At 37.9% G+C, this 20415-nt stretch overlaps 2 protein-coding genes across 3 annotated transcripts in view; both read right to left on the minus strand.

Moving 5' to 3' along the window:
* The window catches only part of slit1a (slit homolog 1a (Drosophila)), an 88632-nt gene extending 82325 nt beyond the window's left edge, over positions 1-6307 (minus strand). For both annotated transcript variants that reach the window (XM_060864344.1, XM_060864343.1), the window contains exon 1: positions 5738-6307. In XM_060864344.1, coding sequence (XP_060720327.1) covers positions 5738-5913 — 176 coding nt within the window. In that variant the 5' untranslated portion in view covers positions 5914-6307. The remainder of the gene's footprint in view (positions 1-5737) is intronic.
* Positions 6308-11402: 5095 nt separating this feature from the next.
* Positions 11403-18889, minus strand: arhgap19 (Rho GTPase activating protein 19). Its single transcript, XM_060864345.1, has 11 exons — positions 18787-18889; positions 16601-16851; positions 15859-15939; positions 15473-15682; positions 14557-14783; positions 14396-14482; positions 14185-14250; positions 13637-13807; positions 13418-13507; positions 13229-13309; positions 11403-12871 (listed from the first exon to the last, which is right to left on the minus strand). The coding sequence occupies exons 1-11, from the start codon at positions 18828-18830 to the stop codon at positions 12809-12811; spliced, it is 1371 nt and encodes a 456-aa protein (XP_060720328.1). The 5' UTR covers positions 18831-18889; the 3' UTR covers positions 11403-12808.
* Positions 18890-20415: the final 1526 nt, after the last annotated feature.

A 20415-nucleotide genomic window follows, 5' to 3' on the forward strand; every position in this document is an offset into this window, starting at 1 on the left:
AAATGATGGAAGTAAAGAAGAAGAGGAGGGGAGGTAGGAGATGGGTCTGGGATTCACCACTACCTCCCATTCCCACAAATGCTTTTCTGTTTAGCTGGTAGATTGGGTACAAATCACCAAAATGCCCCTAGGGTTAATGTACATTAAATGTATGTGTACATGGTGCTCTGTGATGTGTATATTCTAACCTCATACTTAAAGGTAGGGTCTCCGATGTTTGAAAGCCAATGTTGACATATAAAATCACCAAAACAAACACGCCCCTAACCCAAATGGGTCCCACCCCTGTATTGATAGCTCCGCCCACACATACATACATACGTAACCCAGGCAAACAATGGAAAGAAATGTGTCTTTATCATAGCTGAAGGGAAGAACAATACGATTGCAGATAAACAAACAAGCAAAAATGACACACAAGCATAATCATGCAAAGGACGGCATATATTAGTTCTGTGAAACAAAGCAAAACCAACGTTACTCATCTATCGAGAAGGAAAAAAGCGCCTCGGTGTCTTAAGTAAAGTTGAGTTTCCCGAATCAATAACTCCTGAGCTAAACGCTGTTACTACACAAAACGTGGCTGTAGCTGCGTCTCTACATTACTACGATAGAAAAGAGGTGTTATTTGTGTAGTAACAGTGTTTAGCTCAGGAGTTATTGACTCAGGAAACTCCAATCTGTGAATATGTGGGCAACTTCCTGCTCCTTCAGTTCTCGGCAGCGCTGGAAAGCTGATCCTATATTAACACGGGTCCTACTTTATCGTAAACCTTTCTTCGCTTTCTTTCTTTGTTTTTATCCTCCATGTCAATGTTAAAACCGCTTTCTGCTAATGTCACACATGCACACTGACCACTCTCTCTGCCGTATATTGACAAGACCCGCCCCTTTCTGCTCATTGGCTGCACGTTTGTTTTGATTTTTGTTTATTATTCGGCCCGACTCAGTTTTCTGAAGCATTTCTCTAAAATCAGAGACCCTGCCTTTAATGCACAGGGATAGGCTCCAGATCCACCCCCATGAGAACTGGCATCTTTCTGGAAGGAATATTGGCTTTGTACTGGTCTTATTGGATCACAAGCCTACCTGGAAACACTGGAGGAAGGAATGAACGCATCCTGTACAGGACGCCAATCAATGGCCCTTGAACAACAACACAGACTTTTCAACTGAATGCCTGGTTGCTTTTAAGACTTGGTCATAGATAGATCGTCCAACAAGATTCAAACATACATCCAAGTCAAAATAGAAATGGCTGCAGCAACACAAAATCACAACGCAGCATACCAGTTCTAAAATTGAGGGCAGTCCAAATGCACAATCCTAAGAATATAAAGGATCGAAAATGTGCATGGAGAACTGGACAAAATATTTCCAACCTTGTTAGATATTTCAGGAAACATTTCGGTGCTGGCGTCCCTCCTCTAACCTCACAAATATTAATCTTGCTAATTGTTTAGAAAGTCTATATATTTAGGCTCAAAATATTACTCAATGCAGTTCTTTTTCCAGTTTGTGTTTATTTAAATGAAGGGTGCCAACAATTCTGCAATTGACTGTACCCATGTGTAGGAGTCTGAAAGTAAACCTCATTTACAAGGTGCACTTAACAGCACAAAAGTCAGCAACTGCCAGTAAATCAAACATCCATGCCTGTAATTGAATATGCCAAACTGTTCAACTAGTAACTGGAAACAAGTTGTGCTTCAGGGACATGGAGCGCTTGAGCACATTGAGACGGAGAACACACGCAGGCTTTCATTCCCTCTGAGCAAATACAGGGTTTGTGTTTGTGCTTTGTGGATGTTTTGCTCACAACAGTTTGTAACAGACGGAATACCTTCAACTTATTCTTCTAGAAAGTACCTGATACGGAGTAAATGGAAGAAGCCTTGTGGCTGGGTTGCCATGTCTTTGTGGTTCTCTGACACTCCTACTTAAGTAAAAGGTTTGTCTGATTGCAGTTCACATAAATTAAGATACTGAGCTGACAAATTTTCTGCTCACGGTTTAGGTTAAAAGCTGTCTTGTCACTGATGTTACGTCGTGATTGATCTTTAAGCTCTTCTCCTCAATCCTCATTATGCTCACCTTAACCGAAATCTATCAGATCCTGCTTGCCAATAAGATTTAATATAATACCATGGCTTATGAGATGATGGGAATGTGTGGAATGAAAATGTGTCTGCTCTACACAACCTTTAATTTACCACCATACTCATCATTAGGATTCCTCAAATAATCCACATTCCTAAAACTAAACCATCTGTAAAAAAAAAAAAAAAAGGGTCATATAGTATGTCATGTGACAGGATACTCCTGCCCGATGTCACAATATGTATGAGACCCTTTAGAAGGCATGAGCCTGGGAAATCTTTTTCTTTTTAGCTGGATTTGCCCTGTGGTTTGATTTGATGTGTATCATCTGGCAACTGATCAAAAGGTTGCATAATGTTGTTTGGGTGTTTAATGGTTCTGGTTTTCAAGAAAGTTTTTTTTTTATTGTATGCCTTTAAAAAGAACGTAACAGAAACCTTCAAGGGTTCTATAAAGCAAATGAAAGTTTTTTTTTTGTTTCTACTTAAGTGGGTTAAAGGAAGGAATTTTTCAGCAAAGTTGTCATCATGATCCACTCCGACGTTTCTTTAAAGGGCCTTAATCAAAGACTACTGAGCAACACTCCAGAGTAGGGCAAAAGGAAAGCATTTGCCCCTTGCATCCACAGATCACAAATCTGAATCCTGATGATGTCACAGCAAGAGTCCAAGAGAGCAAAATTAGTCACGCTCTTCCTTATCAATCACAGTGACACTAGCCAATCATGCATGTAGAAAAGCACAGATAGCGTTTTTTCCTGAGCGTGTTTGAATAAATATAGAAAGTTAGCTTCACATGTGTTGGAGAATGTATATGATAGACTTCGTCTTCCCTGATTGGTAGCTGTGGTGTGGATGTGATCGGGACAATTAGCTGTTGGGTGGGAAGAGACCAAGACTAAATTAGGGGAAAATAAATGTTATTTTATTTATTTGTTTAGCTTCAGTAACTGATTCGTCCCGCTAAAAGTTTTGGATCTGGAAAATATCTCAAAAATATCAGACATGTGACGGAAAATACCTTAAATGGAATGGGACATAGGAACATGCAGAACTCTACACGGACAGTAACTCCAGGTCCGGATGGAAGACCAAGCCTTTATTTTTGGTCACATATACATTACAGCACAGTGAAAATCTGTCTATCACAACTTTGGAGGTTGGGGTCAGAGAACAGTGAGTGTTATGGGACTTGCTCAAGCGCTTGAACCCTGATCCTCCGATCAACAAACCCAGAGCCTTAACCGCTTGAGCCGCTACTGCCCCACCACTGGGACTGTGGAGATGTGAGGTAGCAAAACCTGCCTGTTATACCACCATGCCGCCTCTATAATGACTTAAAAGCCTTGCCGAAGTGATATCTGTTAAAGAGGTCACTCCAGCAAGCTGCTCTGGGTTCTTTTTATAGAAGTCTTTATGATTTTGAAGGAGTTTCTACAAACAACCTTCAATTAATTCAATTAAACCATATACTCTGTACATCTTATTAGACTAGAGCTGAAGTTACAACCAAGCTCTAAACACTCACTCATTATGCAGCTTAAACTCTTTCTTTATGCAGTATCTGTACTCATCCTTCAAACCCTCGATGGTTAAATCAATAAACAATCAAAAAAAAAGAGGCAAGAAAAGACACTTGAGCCATCTAACTACAAAGAGAATCCCAAATCAGACAGCATGGTTTCAGCACAATCAGCCACGCTTGATCTCGGCAGTGCGGCGTTGCGTATATACATAAATGCATTAGCATGAAAAAAAACTACAAGATGTGGTACATTAAAGAGAAAGAAGAACGTTTCCCAAAGCTGGATAATCTGCTCGGAAAACATATTTAGTAACCGTTTTTATGCAGTTAGGATGTACAATGTGCAGACCTGCATCTTTTACCTCACAGCTTTGGGAATGCATTGTGAATGTGGGGCTCATTGTCTAGTATATTTAGCAAAAGCTGGTTAGGACGAAGTCTCGTATGGGGGTGCGAGTTTGGCACATGTGGCTGCAGTCGTTAAGGAACACGAGCAGAAAGGTCAGGACAATCGAAACGCTTTCTGACGAGTACAGATGGGATTCGACATCCATGCACACATTACAGCCCCCAACACTACAACACACGCACACATACACAGAACCTTGTCAGCATGTATAACACAGCTTCTGCTTGCAAGGGCATTTTTTGAGTGGATGTCTGTACCAATCAACCCTTTCAGAGCCACTTTATCCTGACCGAGAGAGAAATCCCTTTTTTTTGTCTGCACTGAAACAAGCTGATACGTATCCATTTATGAATATATAAAAATTTCGCCTACGTATTTGCTCATCTAGAAGCTAAACGTGTATTTAAAGTTGCGTTCGGTATTAGTTCCGGGACAAACAGTGGGCATGTAGTGGGTTTTCTCATGAAAGTGCAACATAGAATCATTTGAGTTCAAATCCTCTTATTTGAGTTTGTCTGGATGCCCATTTGAAAGAAAATAAAACTCAAATAAAAAAGAAAGAAAGGAATTCCACAGGAAAAAAACAGAAGCAATTAGGAAAGCATGCAAGGTATCGTCAATTTGTCATAAGAGTCTGGGATAAAATCACTAGGGACTTGTGTGTGGTTTATTTGACTTGAGCAATCACCTTGAAAAATGACCACGACACAATGGGGCCACTGGATGGAAAGATTTCTTATGTTAAATAATCTGGAAGTGCATCATTTTATCATGATTTCATGATTTGCTAGAAAAATAACAGCCCAGAACTGATCAAGAAAAAAGAAACGCAGATATTTCAAGGAAGATTTTGTTCCATCTGTCACCAAAAAAAAAAAAAAAAGATTGGATTGACACACGCACACGCGCACACACACACACACACACACACACACACACACAATTTCCTTGCCATGTATAATTTATCAGAGATATTCTAAACCTGAAACCGGTACAATCAATTTTCCCATTTCTAGTCCTCGGAAATTAATTACAACATGAATATTTTAAAGTGTTACAAAAGATTGTAGGAAGGAAGAAAGAGACAGAGAGAGACAGAGACAGAGAGAGAGAGAGAGCGAGAGAGAGAGAGAGAGAGAGACGAGAGGACGGCTGATGTGCAGACTGAGCCGCTTGTTAGTTCCTTCTGCAGACCAGCTGCTGATGAGACACTCTCACTACACTAGCCACATAATTAAGCACCATGTTGCTGATTTCCACACTGATTTAGACACATCCACAGATTCAAACACATTCTGTCCTGAGAAGAGTTTTTTTTTTTAACACTGTTACACTGTCGATATAATAAAAAAATCAGCAGGACAAAAATTGACTTTCATCGAAGTTCGGTGTCTTAGAAACCTCCAAAGAGATACAGGAGCATTAGGGAATAGGTTACAGAATAAGACATAAGTTAAGAAGATGTTAAAATTCAAACACTAAACTAACAGAACTCATGTACCACCAGCAGCATGCATACACACACAACACACGCACACAAGTCAGTGTGTCAATCACAGACGCATTTCCTTGCATACGTTTATTCTCTTTTCTTTCTACCTGGACCTCTTTACACCTGCCCTGAAGATTAATACAGATTTTTTTTACTTCACTAAACATCATATTTCCTACAGGAGGAAAGGTTGTGCTTGAGAGGCTACTCACAGTCGCTCAGTGTTCCTTGGGATGTTCCTGGGAATGCTCTTGAGCCCCAGGTTGTGGCAGTCCACGGTGGTGCCACTGCAGGTGCACAGAGCCGGGCACGCCGTGGCACGGTGGGCAAACAGGGCACCACACAGAAGCAGTGCCCATTTCCATGCCCTACAGCCTCTCATGGGCATGACTGATCCACAGCTCCGTAAAACTCCTTTAACTGCCTGTCCTTAAGAGATTGTTGTTTTTTTTCCTTCCCTTTACAAAGCTGCTGCTACTGCTGCAGAAGTCCTTATGCTGAAAGCAAAGCGCACACAACGTGTGGGAGAAAGACTACGTATGAAACAAAAATAAATGTATAAAAGGTAATTTTTTTTTGTCCTCAGAAGTAGAAGAAATGTCTACTTTAGGTCAGACTTGTCCTGTTTTGATTGTTATAATGGTAAGGGGGAAAGACAGACCCACCAAAAAAAAAAAAAAAAAAAAAAAAAAGATTCTCGTCCTCTTCTGTCGTGCTTCACTTCCTAAAGAAAACTCTGTCTCTTTCTCTGTCTCTGTCTCTCTCGCTGTGCTCGGCGTCTGTGTCTGCTTCCCTCCCACTCCTGCACTCTTCTGGCTGCCTACACAGAGGGGAACAGAGGAACACCAAAAAGAAAAAAAAAAAAAAAACACTCTCACACTCTCTCTTACACACACACGCACACACATATACACACACAGCAGTCATCCATCACAAAGATCTACAAATAGCAGCTCCCAAGCTCCTCCCATATCCCCTCCCCTTCATCCAGTGTTCCTTCCCCCAATCCTAAACACACCACCCTCACCCCCTACAATCTCTCAGGCATCTCAGTGCAGCACTGGGCATCCACACATACACACGTGCGTACGATTTACAGCGTCCCGTGTTCCAAAACACTGACCCCTGATTAAATGGTACGACAAGGTTGGGGCACGTTAGTCAATTCGATGCATACGCTCTCTTGAGAAGACCTTACAGACAGGGGACAGGGTTGGTTTAGTTACACAGAGCAAAACAGAGTGCGTTCACAGGTATGGTGTGTGTGTGTGTGTGTGTGTGTAACCGTAGTGTGTGTCAGAGCTAAAATATAGACACATCAGTACATTTCACTTGCTTGTTTTGTTTTTTACAGGATTAGTAGAATTGCAAAGAAGACAAAGTAACTTTGAACACAGCAGGTCTCGAACTTTTAGCCGCCAGGGAGCTGAAGAGAAGAAAAGTCAGGCAGCTCAGTACTAAAGAATGACTGAAATATTACTATTAACATGAGAAGAATGATATTCTGGCTATTTAACGAAGCCATGGGCCTTTCTTCTTAGATAGCATATTCAGGTCCAAATATTACAGTATGTATAGAACCTCTTAAATAAATGAGGCAAATAAATTATATGAACTCCAAGAGCTCTAATAGAGTTACACTTTCTTCTGCTTCAAGTTCCTCTGGGTGTTCCTGGAAACCTTTCAAAGAAAGTGACACAATGGAAGCAATCGAATGCTAGTATCATATTAGTTATCACTCGCTGCACAATAGTAACCTGAGGTGTTGGAAGCAAATGAGCAGACAGTGATGGATTACGCTTTCCTACTTTGAACAAAACTTTGCTGAAGAACTGATTAAAGCATTAATGATCCTTTACTATGTTACTTAGAGCCGTTCCCCACTTTCCAAAATTTTCCGAGTATCCGTAACAGTCCACCACGTTGTTCGTATAAGTAGAAAAGATGAACAAATCAGCTGTTTTTTTCAAAGAGAGGAAAAGAATGTGTGATAGCCTAAACAGACCTGCCAGAGAGAGGCGCTTAGCCGTGACAGCACTGGTGTAGATCCTGATGAGAAAGACGAGAAGGAGCAAATATCACGTTTACCGCACATTAATCAAAAGACTTAAGGGAGTTCCTTTCACTTCCTGATTTGGACCATAAGTCCAGGGCACACGGCACTTTTATTACTTTTATTGTGCTAGCTCTGTTGAAAAGGACAACACAGGATATCTGGGGTCCGATTACAAAAACTACTTCGATCCAATTAGACAGTTATGATCTATGAATTATACGGTAAATACGTCAATATATTTGTCAGTAACAACCAACCGAAACGACCCATTTTACGTTAAACAACGTCAATCATTTAAGGAAGCGCTTTATCCTGCACTTAGGAGACGTTCCAGCATAACCGATCTATCCAATCAACCCTCGCATAGAGAGAACGTGTGCGACTCGACACACAGTAAGCTAATAGACGCTCAGTCGAGTCGATACGTCAAACTTACCGACTTTATTTACGAATAAATGCTATTAATCGACTTAAATATATTTATCTCAATAGAAAAACGTCAGCGATGTTAATTATGATAGGTCAAAGTTAGCCTTATCTACGTGTAGTATTTACAACAGGGTTTCATTTACAACGAGTTTAAGAAGAAATAAGATTTAGTCATTTTGTAAACGTCAAGAAATAACTTGGCGATAGAAACGACAGGCACGTAAACAAAAAGGAAAGGATAGAAAGTCTTTGTTCTGGTTTAAATACACAGCGCCGACTTGTATAGACGTGAGTACATTACGAGCCAGTAAAACTGGCCCTAATGATCTAATGTGATGATGTACAAACCGCTGTGTTTAACCACAGCGATCCTTATGGTGCTAATCATGCTACTGTTTCATTTTTTTTTTTGTTTTGTTTTTTGTTGGTTTTCATTGAATGGATGGTTCAGCAGGAGAAAAATATGTTTTTTGTTTTTTTGCATGATGCGAATTGGTGGTCAGAAGTTTCCATTACATATTAACTACGTTAATACTGAAACTTTAGTGCGGAAGCAAGGGAGCAAAATTGGGACACCGTACACGTCTTGGCTGAGTTTGAGGTACGTGGAAAATGTGTGTGAATTTGATGACAATCCAAACGATTTCTTTACTCAAAAAAGAAAAACCCACTTAAAACTAAATTAGACATATCACTGGCTAAATGACTGCTGGACACTACAGAGAATATGATGATTACATAATATCTGTACGCCAAGCCCAGAGAACTGTTTCATATCATTGCATGAATTGAGACTCTAGGGTAGGACGTTTAAAATAGTCTAACACTACAGTTTCCCTTCGCTCGGTCCCTACAGAGGCCTTCACATGGGAACAAATCAAACTGTCCGGCTCTGAGTAGTATAACGTACCCGCAATACCACATATAGGCTTTATGCAAACACATCACAGTAATTCTGTCAGTGGATATAAAACAGCATTAATGAGAGGAACAGCTCAGCAGGAACAACATGCCTTATTACTTATTGAATAAGTAACTGAAGGTTTAAAGAGCTGTCAAGAGCCAGGAGATAAGTGCATGCAGACGGAGGGTAAGCAGCAAAGAAAAACGAGGCCCGTTATTTCGACTTCAACACTCTAAACATAGATTCTGCGAATTCCACATTTAGTCACATTGAGAGAAAACAGAACTCCTTGGGCGTCTGTGAGCCAGGCTTGTACAAATTCGGGCTACAATGCCAGGAATGAAATGGCAAGGATTGTGCAAAATGAAATACTGGGTTTTTTTTTTTGTTTTTTTTAATTTGATTTATTTGGTATTATGAAGTTTTAATCATATTTTAGCAAATGAGTCACGTATAAGCATCAGAAATGGAGCAAATTATTCAATAAAAAGCGACGCAAATCATTTATTTCAGTGATTCTATGATCAATAGTGGGTCAGATTAAAGAAAAAGTTTCTAAATAACAGATTTTTTCATGGACTCATGCTAAGCACAGATAAACTAACTGCATGTGTGACAAGAACTTCATGGTTTTCTAGCTCTTGCTCCCCCTTGTGGCGAATATTGAAATAACATTAACCACAATTTGAAAAAAAAAAATCGTGAATTCCACACGTGAAATTTTTTTTTCCAGCTTTTTCAAACCCTAAAACTTTCAGTGAGATTTCAGTCTTGTTTCAATTTTATCAGTTCATTTTACAAATAACTGCATGCATGACCTACAGCTGATGATGCTCATTTCTATCAACTTTCATGCTCATGCCAATGTCAAGGTGAAATGAAGAACTTCCAGTAAGCCTTTGGAATAAAAAACGGGAAATAAATAACGATAACAGCATCCAAAGACTGGAGCATAAAAAAATAAGTTCATATGTTACATGGCAGGATCATTCCAGCAGATTTTAGGCATTAACTCTATTTTGGCTGCAACTCAAGCTTGAAGCTCATTCCTTTTGTGTGTGTGTGTGTGTGTGTGTGTGTGTGTGTGTAGAGAGAGAGATAAAGAGAGAGAGAGAGAGAGAGAGACACAAAGTAATAGAAAAAAAAGAGAGAGAGAGAGAGAGGAAGTGGGAGAGGAAAAAGAGAGCGAGGGGGAGAGAGAGAGAGACAAAGTAATAGAAAAAAAAGAGAGAGAGAGAGGGGAAGGGGGAGAGGAAAAAGAGAGCAAGAGAGAGAGAGAGAAAGTAATAGGAAAAAAGATGGAGAGAGAGAGGACGGGGAGAGGAAAAAGAGCGAGGGGGAGAGGGAGAGAGAGAGAGAGAGAGAGAGAGAGAGAGAGAGAGAAGGCGGGAGAGAGGCTTAAGCATTAAATAAGCAGGAGAACTTTGTGTTAAATGTCGTTGGACAATAATTAAGGTGAAACATCATGAGGTGAACCTTATTCAAACATCACCCAAACCATGAGGTGAATCTTATTCCCCTTATTTCACAGCAATATGCAGGTGATCAATATTTATCAATAAACAAGTTGCACTTTACAGCTAGACCATAAACATCACCCTGCTCTTTAAAGGTCATTGAAAAGATCTCCATCCTGAAGAAACCTCACTGTTGCCAAGTGCTGACACCAGAGACAACCTTCCAGAAATGTTGGATGTCTTCTAAAAACTTAACACTATCAAATGTAGTGTAATAATAAACCCTTATGAATGATCACCCTTATGAATGAATTGTTATTATAGAAACTGTAGCATTAGAATGTGGGCATTAACATGAACTACAGCTGGACAATAGTGACTGACCAAGAAGATTAAAGAATTCAACACTGTGGAACAAATCAATTATTTATATTCAGCTGAGAGAGAGAGAGAGAGAGAAAGGGAGTAAGAGCGAGAGAGAGTAAGAGTGAAAAAGAGAAAAGCAAGAAAAAGAGAGCGAGAGAGAGAGAAAGCAAGAGCGAGAGCAAGAGAAAAAGAGAGAGCGAGAGAAAGAGAGAGAAAGAGAGTAAGAGCACAGCTGACATTGTGACATTGTCCATTCAGGTTTCCTCAGAGTTCTCTGGTTTCCTCCCAGCAACCCAAAAAACATGGCAGTTGGATAATAAATGTCCCCAGAAGTGTGACTGAGAGTGTGAGTGCTGCTCACTGGTACGGTGTCCTGTTAGCTCCAGATCCATCATAAGCCAGACCATGAAAAAGCACATACTTAAGCCTTAATGTTCACTTGTTAAATGGTGAATGAAATAAGTGTTTGCTGTGAATCTGAAAAACAAATGCAAATTATACAAATTAATTTTTGCTTCAGAGATTCTGGCAAACTATTATATTTAATATCTGAATGTTTTGTTTTTTTTACACTTAATAATGCTGGACCTCAATGAGATGAGTGAATAATTGTGAAAGTTTGTTACATCCTTGATCATATTTACACACACACAAAAAAAGAGGGATTTTAATACTTTTGCTTTAATGTCAAAAGCTGAAGGCACTGTACAATACAGCTATGACTTAAACCCATATGGTAACATACACTGCTAGTTACTGGTAAAGTTGGAGGTAAAAATGTGAACAATGCGATGTCACCATATGGAGGAAAAACAAACCAAAAGAAAAATAAAATAAAACAAGTAAACCTGGTGTGTGGGGAATGGGGAATGGGGGTGGGGTTTGTTTCACATAACATAAAGCACTTTCACATATAAAAATATTAAAAGAAATAACTTAAAAGCGATCTTAAATGAAATAGTGGTTAACTCCATAAAGTATAAAAAAAACAGACAGCAGTTGAAGAGATGAAAATCAGAGTTATCAAAATAAGACACGTTAATACACGTCTGAAATATAGTCTGGCTCAAGCTTATTCACATTTAAAATCTCCCCATAAAAAAAAAGAAAAGAAAAGTTAAAACAGAAAATATTATCCCTTCCCCAGAAAGAAAGATGTAAACCATCCCAAGAGTCTGTTATATTTTCTTGTTTAAATTAATACTATAAAACTATAAAAATAAAACAGTGAATCAATGGAGATTTTTAAATACGTTCCTTTTGTAAACAGCTCTCTTTATATCGTCGTTCACAAAGCTGACCCTGGGGTCATTTCGGTTATGTGCTTTGGAGTGATAATGCATTTGAGTCATAAAGTCTATTACAACATAAAAATGTTTTAAATCCTAAAGGGGAAAAAGAAAACAAAACAAAAAAAAACCTTCTGATCGCAAAGGTACAGAAACTCATTTCCCGCTATTCATCTCCCTTTCCCTAAAAATACAAGATTCAAAATCAAACTTTCGAAATCCTCTCAGATATCAAAATGCTCAGTGTAACAGCCTAAATAACACTGACTAGCTGTGTAGCATGCAAGAATTTAAATTTTTTTTACAACCACAATTACACCCTAAACCTCTGTATATTCATACAGTGTAGTATGCCATAAAAGGACAAAACCACACGCTAGTATGGCAGGATGTTGTTTTTAGATGTACTGGATGTCTAGTCATGCTAGTTTCACATACCCGTGTATATATACACGCTACATCCTTGACCTTTCTGAATACACGTTCCATTCCTGACCTTTCTGAGTAGATGCTACATGCTTGGGACAATTTATACTTCTTTCTTTTTCTTCTTTTTTTTTATAAATATCGTTCACAAACGGATAATTCATTTACAATTCATTTCTCATTCCTAGTTGTAAATTTGAGACATTTGCGACTGGTAAAATCCGAACGTCGTGTAAATTACACGTACTGGTCTGGAAATTCATCTTGCTTGCATAGTTAACAAGTTGGAGGTCACATCGGAGCCCAAATAAACACTATGCAAACCTGATCCAAAAATTAATTTACAAAATGAAAAGTTACAGGCTCAAACTGGAGTGCTGTGCTGGAGAAGGAGGAGTTCTTTTGACAGATGTGGAACCCTGAAAAGAGGTATGAAATAAAACAAAAATTAATCAACAAAACTGAAGGATAAATATAGTTAAGTAAGTGATATTAAGTAATAGGTTAAAACGTGATTTTGCTGATTGATTAAACACTCATTGCAAAATTAGTCTTGGTTGGAATTTTCAGTGTAAACATTTAGCCTTTGGTTATGTAAAAAAATATATAAACAACAAAAAAACATGAATTGCGTTCGTGTTACTTTTAACCCATTAATGTTACCCAAAGTATTAAATCGCTTTAGTTTAGTGTATTGTAATGTAAAGTGTTATCTGCATATCGAATACAATTACATATCAAATTTGAAGACAGTTTGAGGTTCAGCCGTAACTTACATTTTCCTTGTTCACCTCTTTGGTGTGGCTCGTCCCAGATCCAGCTCTGTCGTTTGTGACCGGATTCCCCAAAACCTTTCTCTGTTTTAAAGAAAATGATTTCTAGGTGTAATAATGATACAACTGTCTTTCTGTGTCCTCACAGAATTGAAATACTGCGAGAGATTAAAAATGAAAGCAAACGCAGACCTTGATGAGGCCGCCGAACGACCGGGAGCGACCGTGCTTTTGGCCTGAAGATCTCGGGCTGTCACGTATTGGAGTTCCCTGCTTGTTAAACTATAAAATGTACTGTTCATTCAGCATGAGTACCAACACACGACACTGTATGTAGTGTGGCTTTAAAGACAATGGACAAACCTTTGGCATTCACCACATCAGCAAAGCCGGTGGGAAGCAACGGCTTACCTGTCGAATGAGTTTCTTCTTCTTTGTAGAGTCGGGCATGTTGCTGACATGCTGAAAAAGCTCACGCAGAGCCTCCTGTGTGTGCTGCTGGTTTCCACTGCCATCCTCCTCGCTGCTTCTCTTAGAAGGCAGGCCTCGAACACCGGCTACGGCGCACAGGGCCGTGTCATCCTAAAGCAACATGTCAGAATTGATTTAGACTCTGATGTACATTAGATGCGTGTGTGACATCTATGAGGTTCCATCACAGACAGGGGGGGGTAAGTGCTTTACAACACTGCAATGAAAGACAAACTTAATTTATATGCTAATTTTCCCCCACTTATATTCAAATATTAATTTAACTCGACCAGATCAGGAACAAAAGTTATAATCGTGTTTGTGTATGAAGGTTAAAAAAAATAAAAAAGCACCATCTGAAAATGACAATCACAATGTGTGTGTGTTAATGAGTCCAGGAGACAGATCAGAGGAGAGAAAGGGAAAAAACAAAACAAAAGATCTCTCTACACCACAGTGCATAAAGTGCACAATTCAATAATTATAACCTTTGATAGAGGAGTTTCTGAGCCAGAGAAGAGCATCCGTGCATGGTCTTTGATGTATGTTGGTGCCTAGAAAATACAGAATAAATCATTATCCATGCCCATAAGATAGACTTAATTAGATTACTTCTAGAAGGACTTCTAAAATGAAATGACTCTTAGTAGCCAAACCTCCCATAACCTCTCGCAAAGACAAGCTAATTCACTGTCTTACCCGAAACAACTTCTGTGAGTGCTTGATAAGAAACGTGATGCCGTTGTTTAGCTTATTCAAATTGTCTTGCAGATCATTTGCGGTCACCTGTGTATAAAAACTTTTTGAGAAGGCAGCAACACTCAATAAGAAAATAAAGAGGGTATAAAACTCAGACCTACATTTTTGGGCCATATGATGTGTGGTGCAAACATGAGCGCCAGGTTGAAGGCAGACATTTTGTTTTTGTCTTGATGCTTGGCGGTCTGATAGAGCAGGTCCAACAGCAGTTTGAGTAGGCTGCGATTGGCTGGAGGCAACAGCATGAAGAGAAGCTGCAGCGCTTCGATCTGACGCTCTTTGTTCGGCACAGACGTCTTGTTGCCTCTCTCGTCGAACAGAGTAATCTCTGTGAAATGTAGAAGCGTTAAATACCAATATTTAATCCAAGCATACTGACTGTTTTGTCCATCTTAAATCATATCTTTTTTTTTTAATCTTGTGTTTGTTCTGTAATTTATTTTTGTTCTTGGTGTCATTATTTTGTAAGAAAGAGCACAATTTTTGTGGCATTGTCCTTTCAGATTATGACATGACATAATAGTAGTTTACACACATAGCACACTTCTCTAATCACATGTTTAATCTTACCTAACTTTATTGCCAAATCTATTCTTTAACGTAGCGTTCTCAAACTCCTTGCCACTTTAAAATAATTTCCAAAGCCCTAAGTACTGATTTACGAACTGACTTAACTGTTCAAATATTAAGAACATTCTTTAAATCATATTATTTAATAATATTAAATAATAGTTTGGATACCTAATAGAACCATGGAGCATTTTATTCCAGAAATTTTCCACCAACAGGACACAATTAGATAATCGTTATTATTATTATTATTAAATCCTTTTAACTCAAGTAACCAATCAAACAGGCTACATGAGCGCAATGATAATTAAATAATAATGGTTGGTTGGAGATGATTGTAACCCCAGAGGTCCATGAACACCACTTTGTGAACTAAAGAAATAAATGTGTAAATTAGTGGCCACAGGTATTTGCAGGCCCAAAACAGTCATCCATGTAAGGGAGTACCGGCTATTTTGAGATGTGCATGGTAATGGCGATGAGTCAGCAGTGGCTCAGGCAGCTCCCCCAGGAATGCCTTCAGCAGTGTGGCTGCGTCATGCGGATGGTAATCCCCTGTGTCCAGGTCGACATCTGCGCCACTGTTGAGCAACTCCCTCAGCGCCTGCTGTCTGATGCTGTTCCCTGGCACACGGAAAAGACCCTCCACATGTAGGTCTGACAGATAGAAGAAAGAGCCATCTACATTAGAATAAATTACTCACTTGGCCAAACAGGTCCTGTCTACTTTTCACTTGTTCATTTAAGGTCAAGGAAGTGACAGTGCAATGGATTCCTCTACTGCATTACAACTCACTAACGTTCAGACTAAGAGTAACAGAGCGATTTCTTACTTTTTCCAAGATACTCTATGAGCTGGTACATTTGGGCAATTCCCTCCTCAGTTAATGGTGCTCCAAAGATCACTCCTTTCTCTGAAATCAAAAACATGTTTAACATAACACTGGTTTTCTGTGACAACTTGCAAAACTTATTGATAATGTAAAAGCACAGAGGAAAAAAAACATTTAGAAGTAGACGCATCAGAACAGCAGACAACCTACAATACACAGTGGGTTTACACATGTGGGTGGTTTTGATTTAAAATTCCTGTTGGTTCCCATAGAGGTTCTTTTAAGTTTGTAGATTGCAGTGATTTTCAGTAGTCATTTCAGACAGTCCTGTACATGTCTCTCAACTTACATCACAGCTGTGGGTCATACAAGCTGAGTGCAGGTTCTCCTGACTTGGACTTACTTGAGCCAATGTTCCCAACGACCAATCACTGATCATTAGTTTTGTTACTGACCCACAATATATGCTGTTCTCTTTGCTCAGAAACATTTTTTCACAGCTATATTTACAAGTAATGAAAGCACGTTATTCCACAAGGATTCCTGTGTCTATTTTTAAGTACTCTGTCTGCTTTTTTGAGAGAAAAATATCATATTGTGTAGATAGATATTTTTACAATCTCCCATTGTGTTTTATTCTCTACTTAATCATTAGTTAGAAAATTTGATTGATAAAATGCTGTTCTAACAATTCGGTGTGTGATCTCACTGAGCACTGCTATGTGAGATGCGTTTTGTTCACCTTTACGCTTCAGGAAGTTGGGTAGGCGCAGGAAGCCTGTCGAAGCGGGGAGCTTGAGGTCTGCCTCTCCCTGGAGCTGTGCAAATTCTGCTCCGGGTAAATCAATGAGCCTACTTATGTTACTCAGCAAGAGCTCAGAGAAAACCTGGGGCTTCTCATGCCTCAGTTTCTCCACGAAGAAATCAGGGTTGAAAATAACCGGCTGGCTTTGAGGCATCTCCTGGCTTATGACTATGTTACATACTGTTCCCCTAGGGCAAAAACAGAATGGAGAAAAAAGAAATTACCCCTAAAACAGCAAATGTATCATATTTGATACATGAGATTATGAGACCTCTGCAACACCTGTATTATCAATATTTTCCTCAAAAACCTGTTGTATACAATCTGAGACTTGTCTACCGCCCCTAGTGGATTTACCCATGATCTGCAGGCTTTAGGCTGTCATTTCCAATAAGGCTGAATTTATGGAATGACTTGCTAGTTTTTTTGTTTTTTTTTTGTTTATTGCAGGGACATCTTTGCTCTTTTTGAAATTGTTTATTTTTTTTGCAAGGACATCTTTGCTCATTTTGAAATTGTTATGGAATACTATGAATATGTACTTTATTCAAGCAACTAATAATAAATTTATATTTTATACTGAATGTTATAGTAACACTGTGTTGAATATTTCTATATCAAATATGATACGGATAGACAAGGTAATTTATCTTAGTCATCACTGTATTGAATTTCATAATGCAATCTGCATTATTCCTGCCACAATGCCAAATACAAAAACTAATTAAAAATTAAATCACCTTAATATAATTTTAAACCAATTACAACCTAATGGAATTGAAAATTTTGCATTGTTTGCTTTAGAAATTGATATATTTCTGCATAAATATAGCTAAAAACATCAGATTTTCTCAAAGGAAATTAATCGAATAAGCCAGCAATGTTATACTTCTAAAAAAAAAAACCAGCGTTACAGATCTGTGACTTTGTGAACCTTTGCTTTCAGTATCTGTTGTGAGCCCTTATGCAGCAATAACTCCAAGTAAACTCCAGTCCTGCACGACGGCTTGGAAGAATCTTCTCTCATTCCAGCTTCCACACTGGGATTTTGTGTGATTAATATAGAGATATATATTACATACATATATAACATTTTCCTGAATAAAAAAATGACCAAGTTTAATATATTCATGTGATTTGTTTGACTGGGTTCACTTAGTCTGCTTTTGGGAAAATCTGAGTTCATATTGATGCAGAAATATAGAGATTTCTAAAGGGATTACAAACTTTCAAGCGACATCGTGTGTGACTTTTTATTCAACCTAATGTATCTTGCTAATAATTATCTTGTCGTTATCAAGTTTCAGTAAGACAATTAAACAATTCTCATAATCTATAGGTTATACTTACCAATTCAGACAAGAAATTCAGAATACATGAACATTACTGTTTTGTATTTATTCCCAGATGTTAAAATTATTTTTTATTATTTAATCATTTTTCAGCTTTAAGTTTCCAAAATTATTATTATTATTTTAATTCTATCAATTATTTCATATAAGACTCATGTCACGCTTTATAGGGTTAAAAAAACACCAACTTTTTCATAGCAATTGCTAATGTGTTAGCAATGATAGCAAAATGCATATAGGTATAATATCAGTCTGCATAATTAATTATAGACTTTATACTTGCAGGTCAGTGCGGTATATTATTGTAGTTGTCTTTTTAAAAATAACCTTATTGCAGGTCGTTACTTTGTCAAGTCGAAAGCTACTAAGAAGCCATTAGCGATAAAGCTAACCAAAGCAGATATAAACAAAACACTAAGCTAACTCCGTTGCCTTAAAATATGAATATCGATTGACGCATGTTTTACATAAACTACAATATATTTCCATATTTAATTTTTGGGTTTGAAGAATACAATATTCGAAGCTATGTGAAAAACCAACCGATGCTAATGCTAACTGCTAACGCTAACCGCTAATGCTAACCGCTAAAGCTAGCTGTCAACGAAAACACATCAAAGCTACTTTTGCTAGCTATGCGATACTAACACAAATATGTTGAAAATGCGCCCTGAAATAACTGTAATATAAATGTAAGTGAACAAATACGCACTTTTTTTTTTTATCAAACTCACGTTTTATACAAGCCAATAAAAAACAAACATTACTTACCTTCTGCTCTGTTTGTTTTCTTCATTATCTTTCTCAGCCGCCATGTTCAGTTTGAATTTGCCACTTAGAACTTCTTAGACCCGCCCCCTGATTCTAATTGGCTTGAATCACTGACGATTTTTCAAATCGCAGACGGTAAGTTCATGAATATTAATGAAGTTGAACAGACGAGCATGCGATTGGCTGAATAAAGATATTTCACTCTTTTCTATTTCTGCAGTAGAAAGTTATATATTCGTTTTTCTCTGATTTAAATTTAAATAATAGACCTCAATGTTCTTCATTAATACACAATAATAATAATAATCTATAATGATTACACCTCCAACAATTATTTTATACATATTTAAATTCGTTATATAATATTCAAAGGAAATTTATAGATTTGTATTACAATGGAAGGAGTAATCAGCCAATCACATGGCGGTTCTGTGCTCTACCTTATCAATATTCATGACCTTATCTGCGTTGATTTGTGATTTGTCGTGCAGAGGTGTTATATTAGGTAAATATTAGTCTAATATAATAGAAAATGCAGTGAAACGTTTTGCCACATTCATTTAACAAGTGTCAATATACAACTGTTGACTTCTTAGTCTAGTTCAATGTAATGTAAAGTAAGTGTGTGTTGAACAGTAGATTGTTCTTTTTTACTTGCTGTAACCTGTTTTCACCACTGGGGGTCAGAGTTTAGTTTCCTGCTTTCACCAAATTCACTGAAAAATGCACCTTGAACAGTTCAACACAGCAACAACAACAACAAAAAACTTCAACAGTTTATTGTTGGTCAGACTTATCACATGCAAGCTAATAAAATGACATAAATTCTAGATTATTATGCCCTCCTCTTCGTATTCTTCTTCTTCTCCTTCATATTCTTCTCCTTCATCTTCTTCTTCTTCTCCTTCATCTTCTTCTTCTTCTTCTCCTCCTTCTCCTTCATTTTCTTCTTCTTCTTCTCCTCCATCTTCTTCTCCTTCATCTTCTTCTTCCAGTGTGGCATTTATATATCATGTATAAATCTTTACATTTATAACATAACATTTTATGACTGTGATTCGAAGATAGTGCAGGTCAAGTGCTGAATTGTTCAGTGTAACATTCCAGCAAAAGCAAAGGTCCATAAAGCCACAATATAACCACAATATCATTATTAATATCATTATAAAATTTTTTTTTTTACAATTTCACATTAAACCATAAGAGAGGCTGAAGTAATTTTGCAATTCTATAAGAATAACAGAAACAACAGCAATCACAAATGATACAAGAGACACGTATTCCATTTTTACAATCAAAATCCCTTTAGAGATATTCTTAATGGTTCTTCATAGTTAAGATAGCAAATTGTTTCCTTTTCAGTGCTTTTAACAGTAACAGTTTTTTATTATTATTTAATTATTTTTTAATCCCTTTAACGACCCCTGTATTCAGTAATCGGTCCAATTGTTCCTGAGATTATTCTTTATACAGCCGATACAAAATAAGAAAACATGCTGCTACACAGAACATACGACCGATATATACTCAATAAAACCCACAAAATATTTTCACCTGTAGCAGCTGGAACGACGTGTTAATTCCAGACAGAGTGCACGGTACAGTTTTTTTCATTAACATTAATACTGA

The sequence above is a fragment of the Tachysurus vachellii genome, chromosome 2 (genome assembly GCF_030014155.1).
Source record: "Tachysurus vachellii isolate PV-2020 chromosome 2, HZAU_Pvac_v1, whole genome shotgun sequence".
NCBI lineage: Eukaryota > Metazoa > Chordata > Actinopteri > Siluriformes > Bagridae > Tachysurus > Tachysurus vachellii.

Coding starts and splice junctions, on each gene's coding strand:
- arhgap19 (XM_060864345.1), bottom strand. CDS start 18,830: ATGGCGGCTGAGAAAGATAATGAAGAAAACAAACAGAGCAGAAG. Junction 16,852..18,786: donor GAAAACAAACAGAGCAGAAG/GTAAGTAATGTT, acceptor TTTTTGCCCTAG/GGGAACAGTATGTAACATAG. Junction 14,483..14,556: donor ACATCATATGGCCCAAAAAT/GTAGGTCTGAGT, acceptor TTTTATACACAG/GTGACCGCAAATGATCTGCA.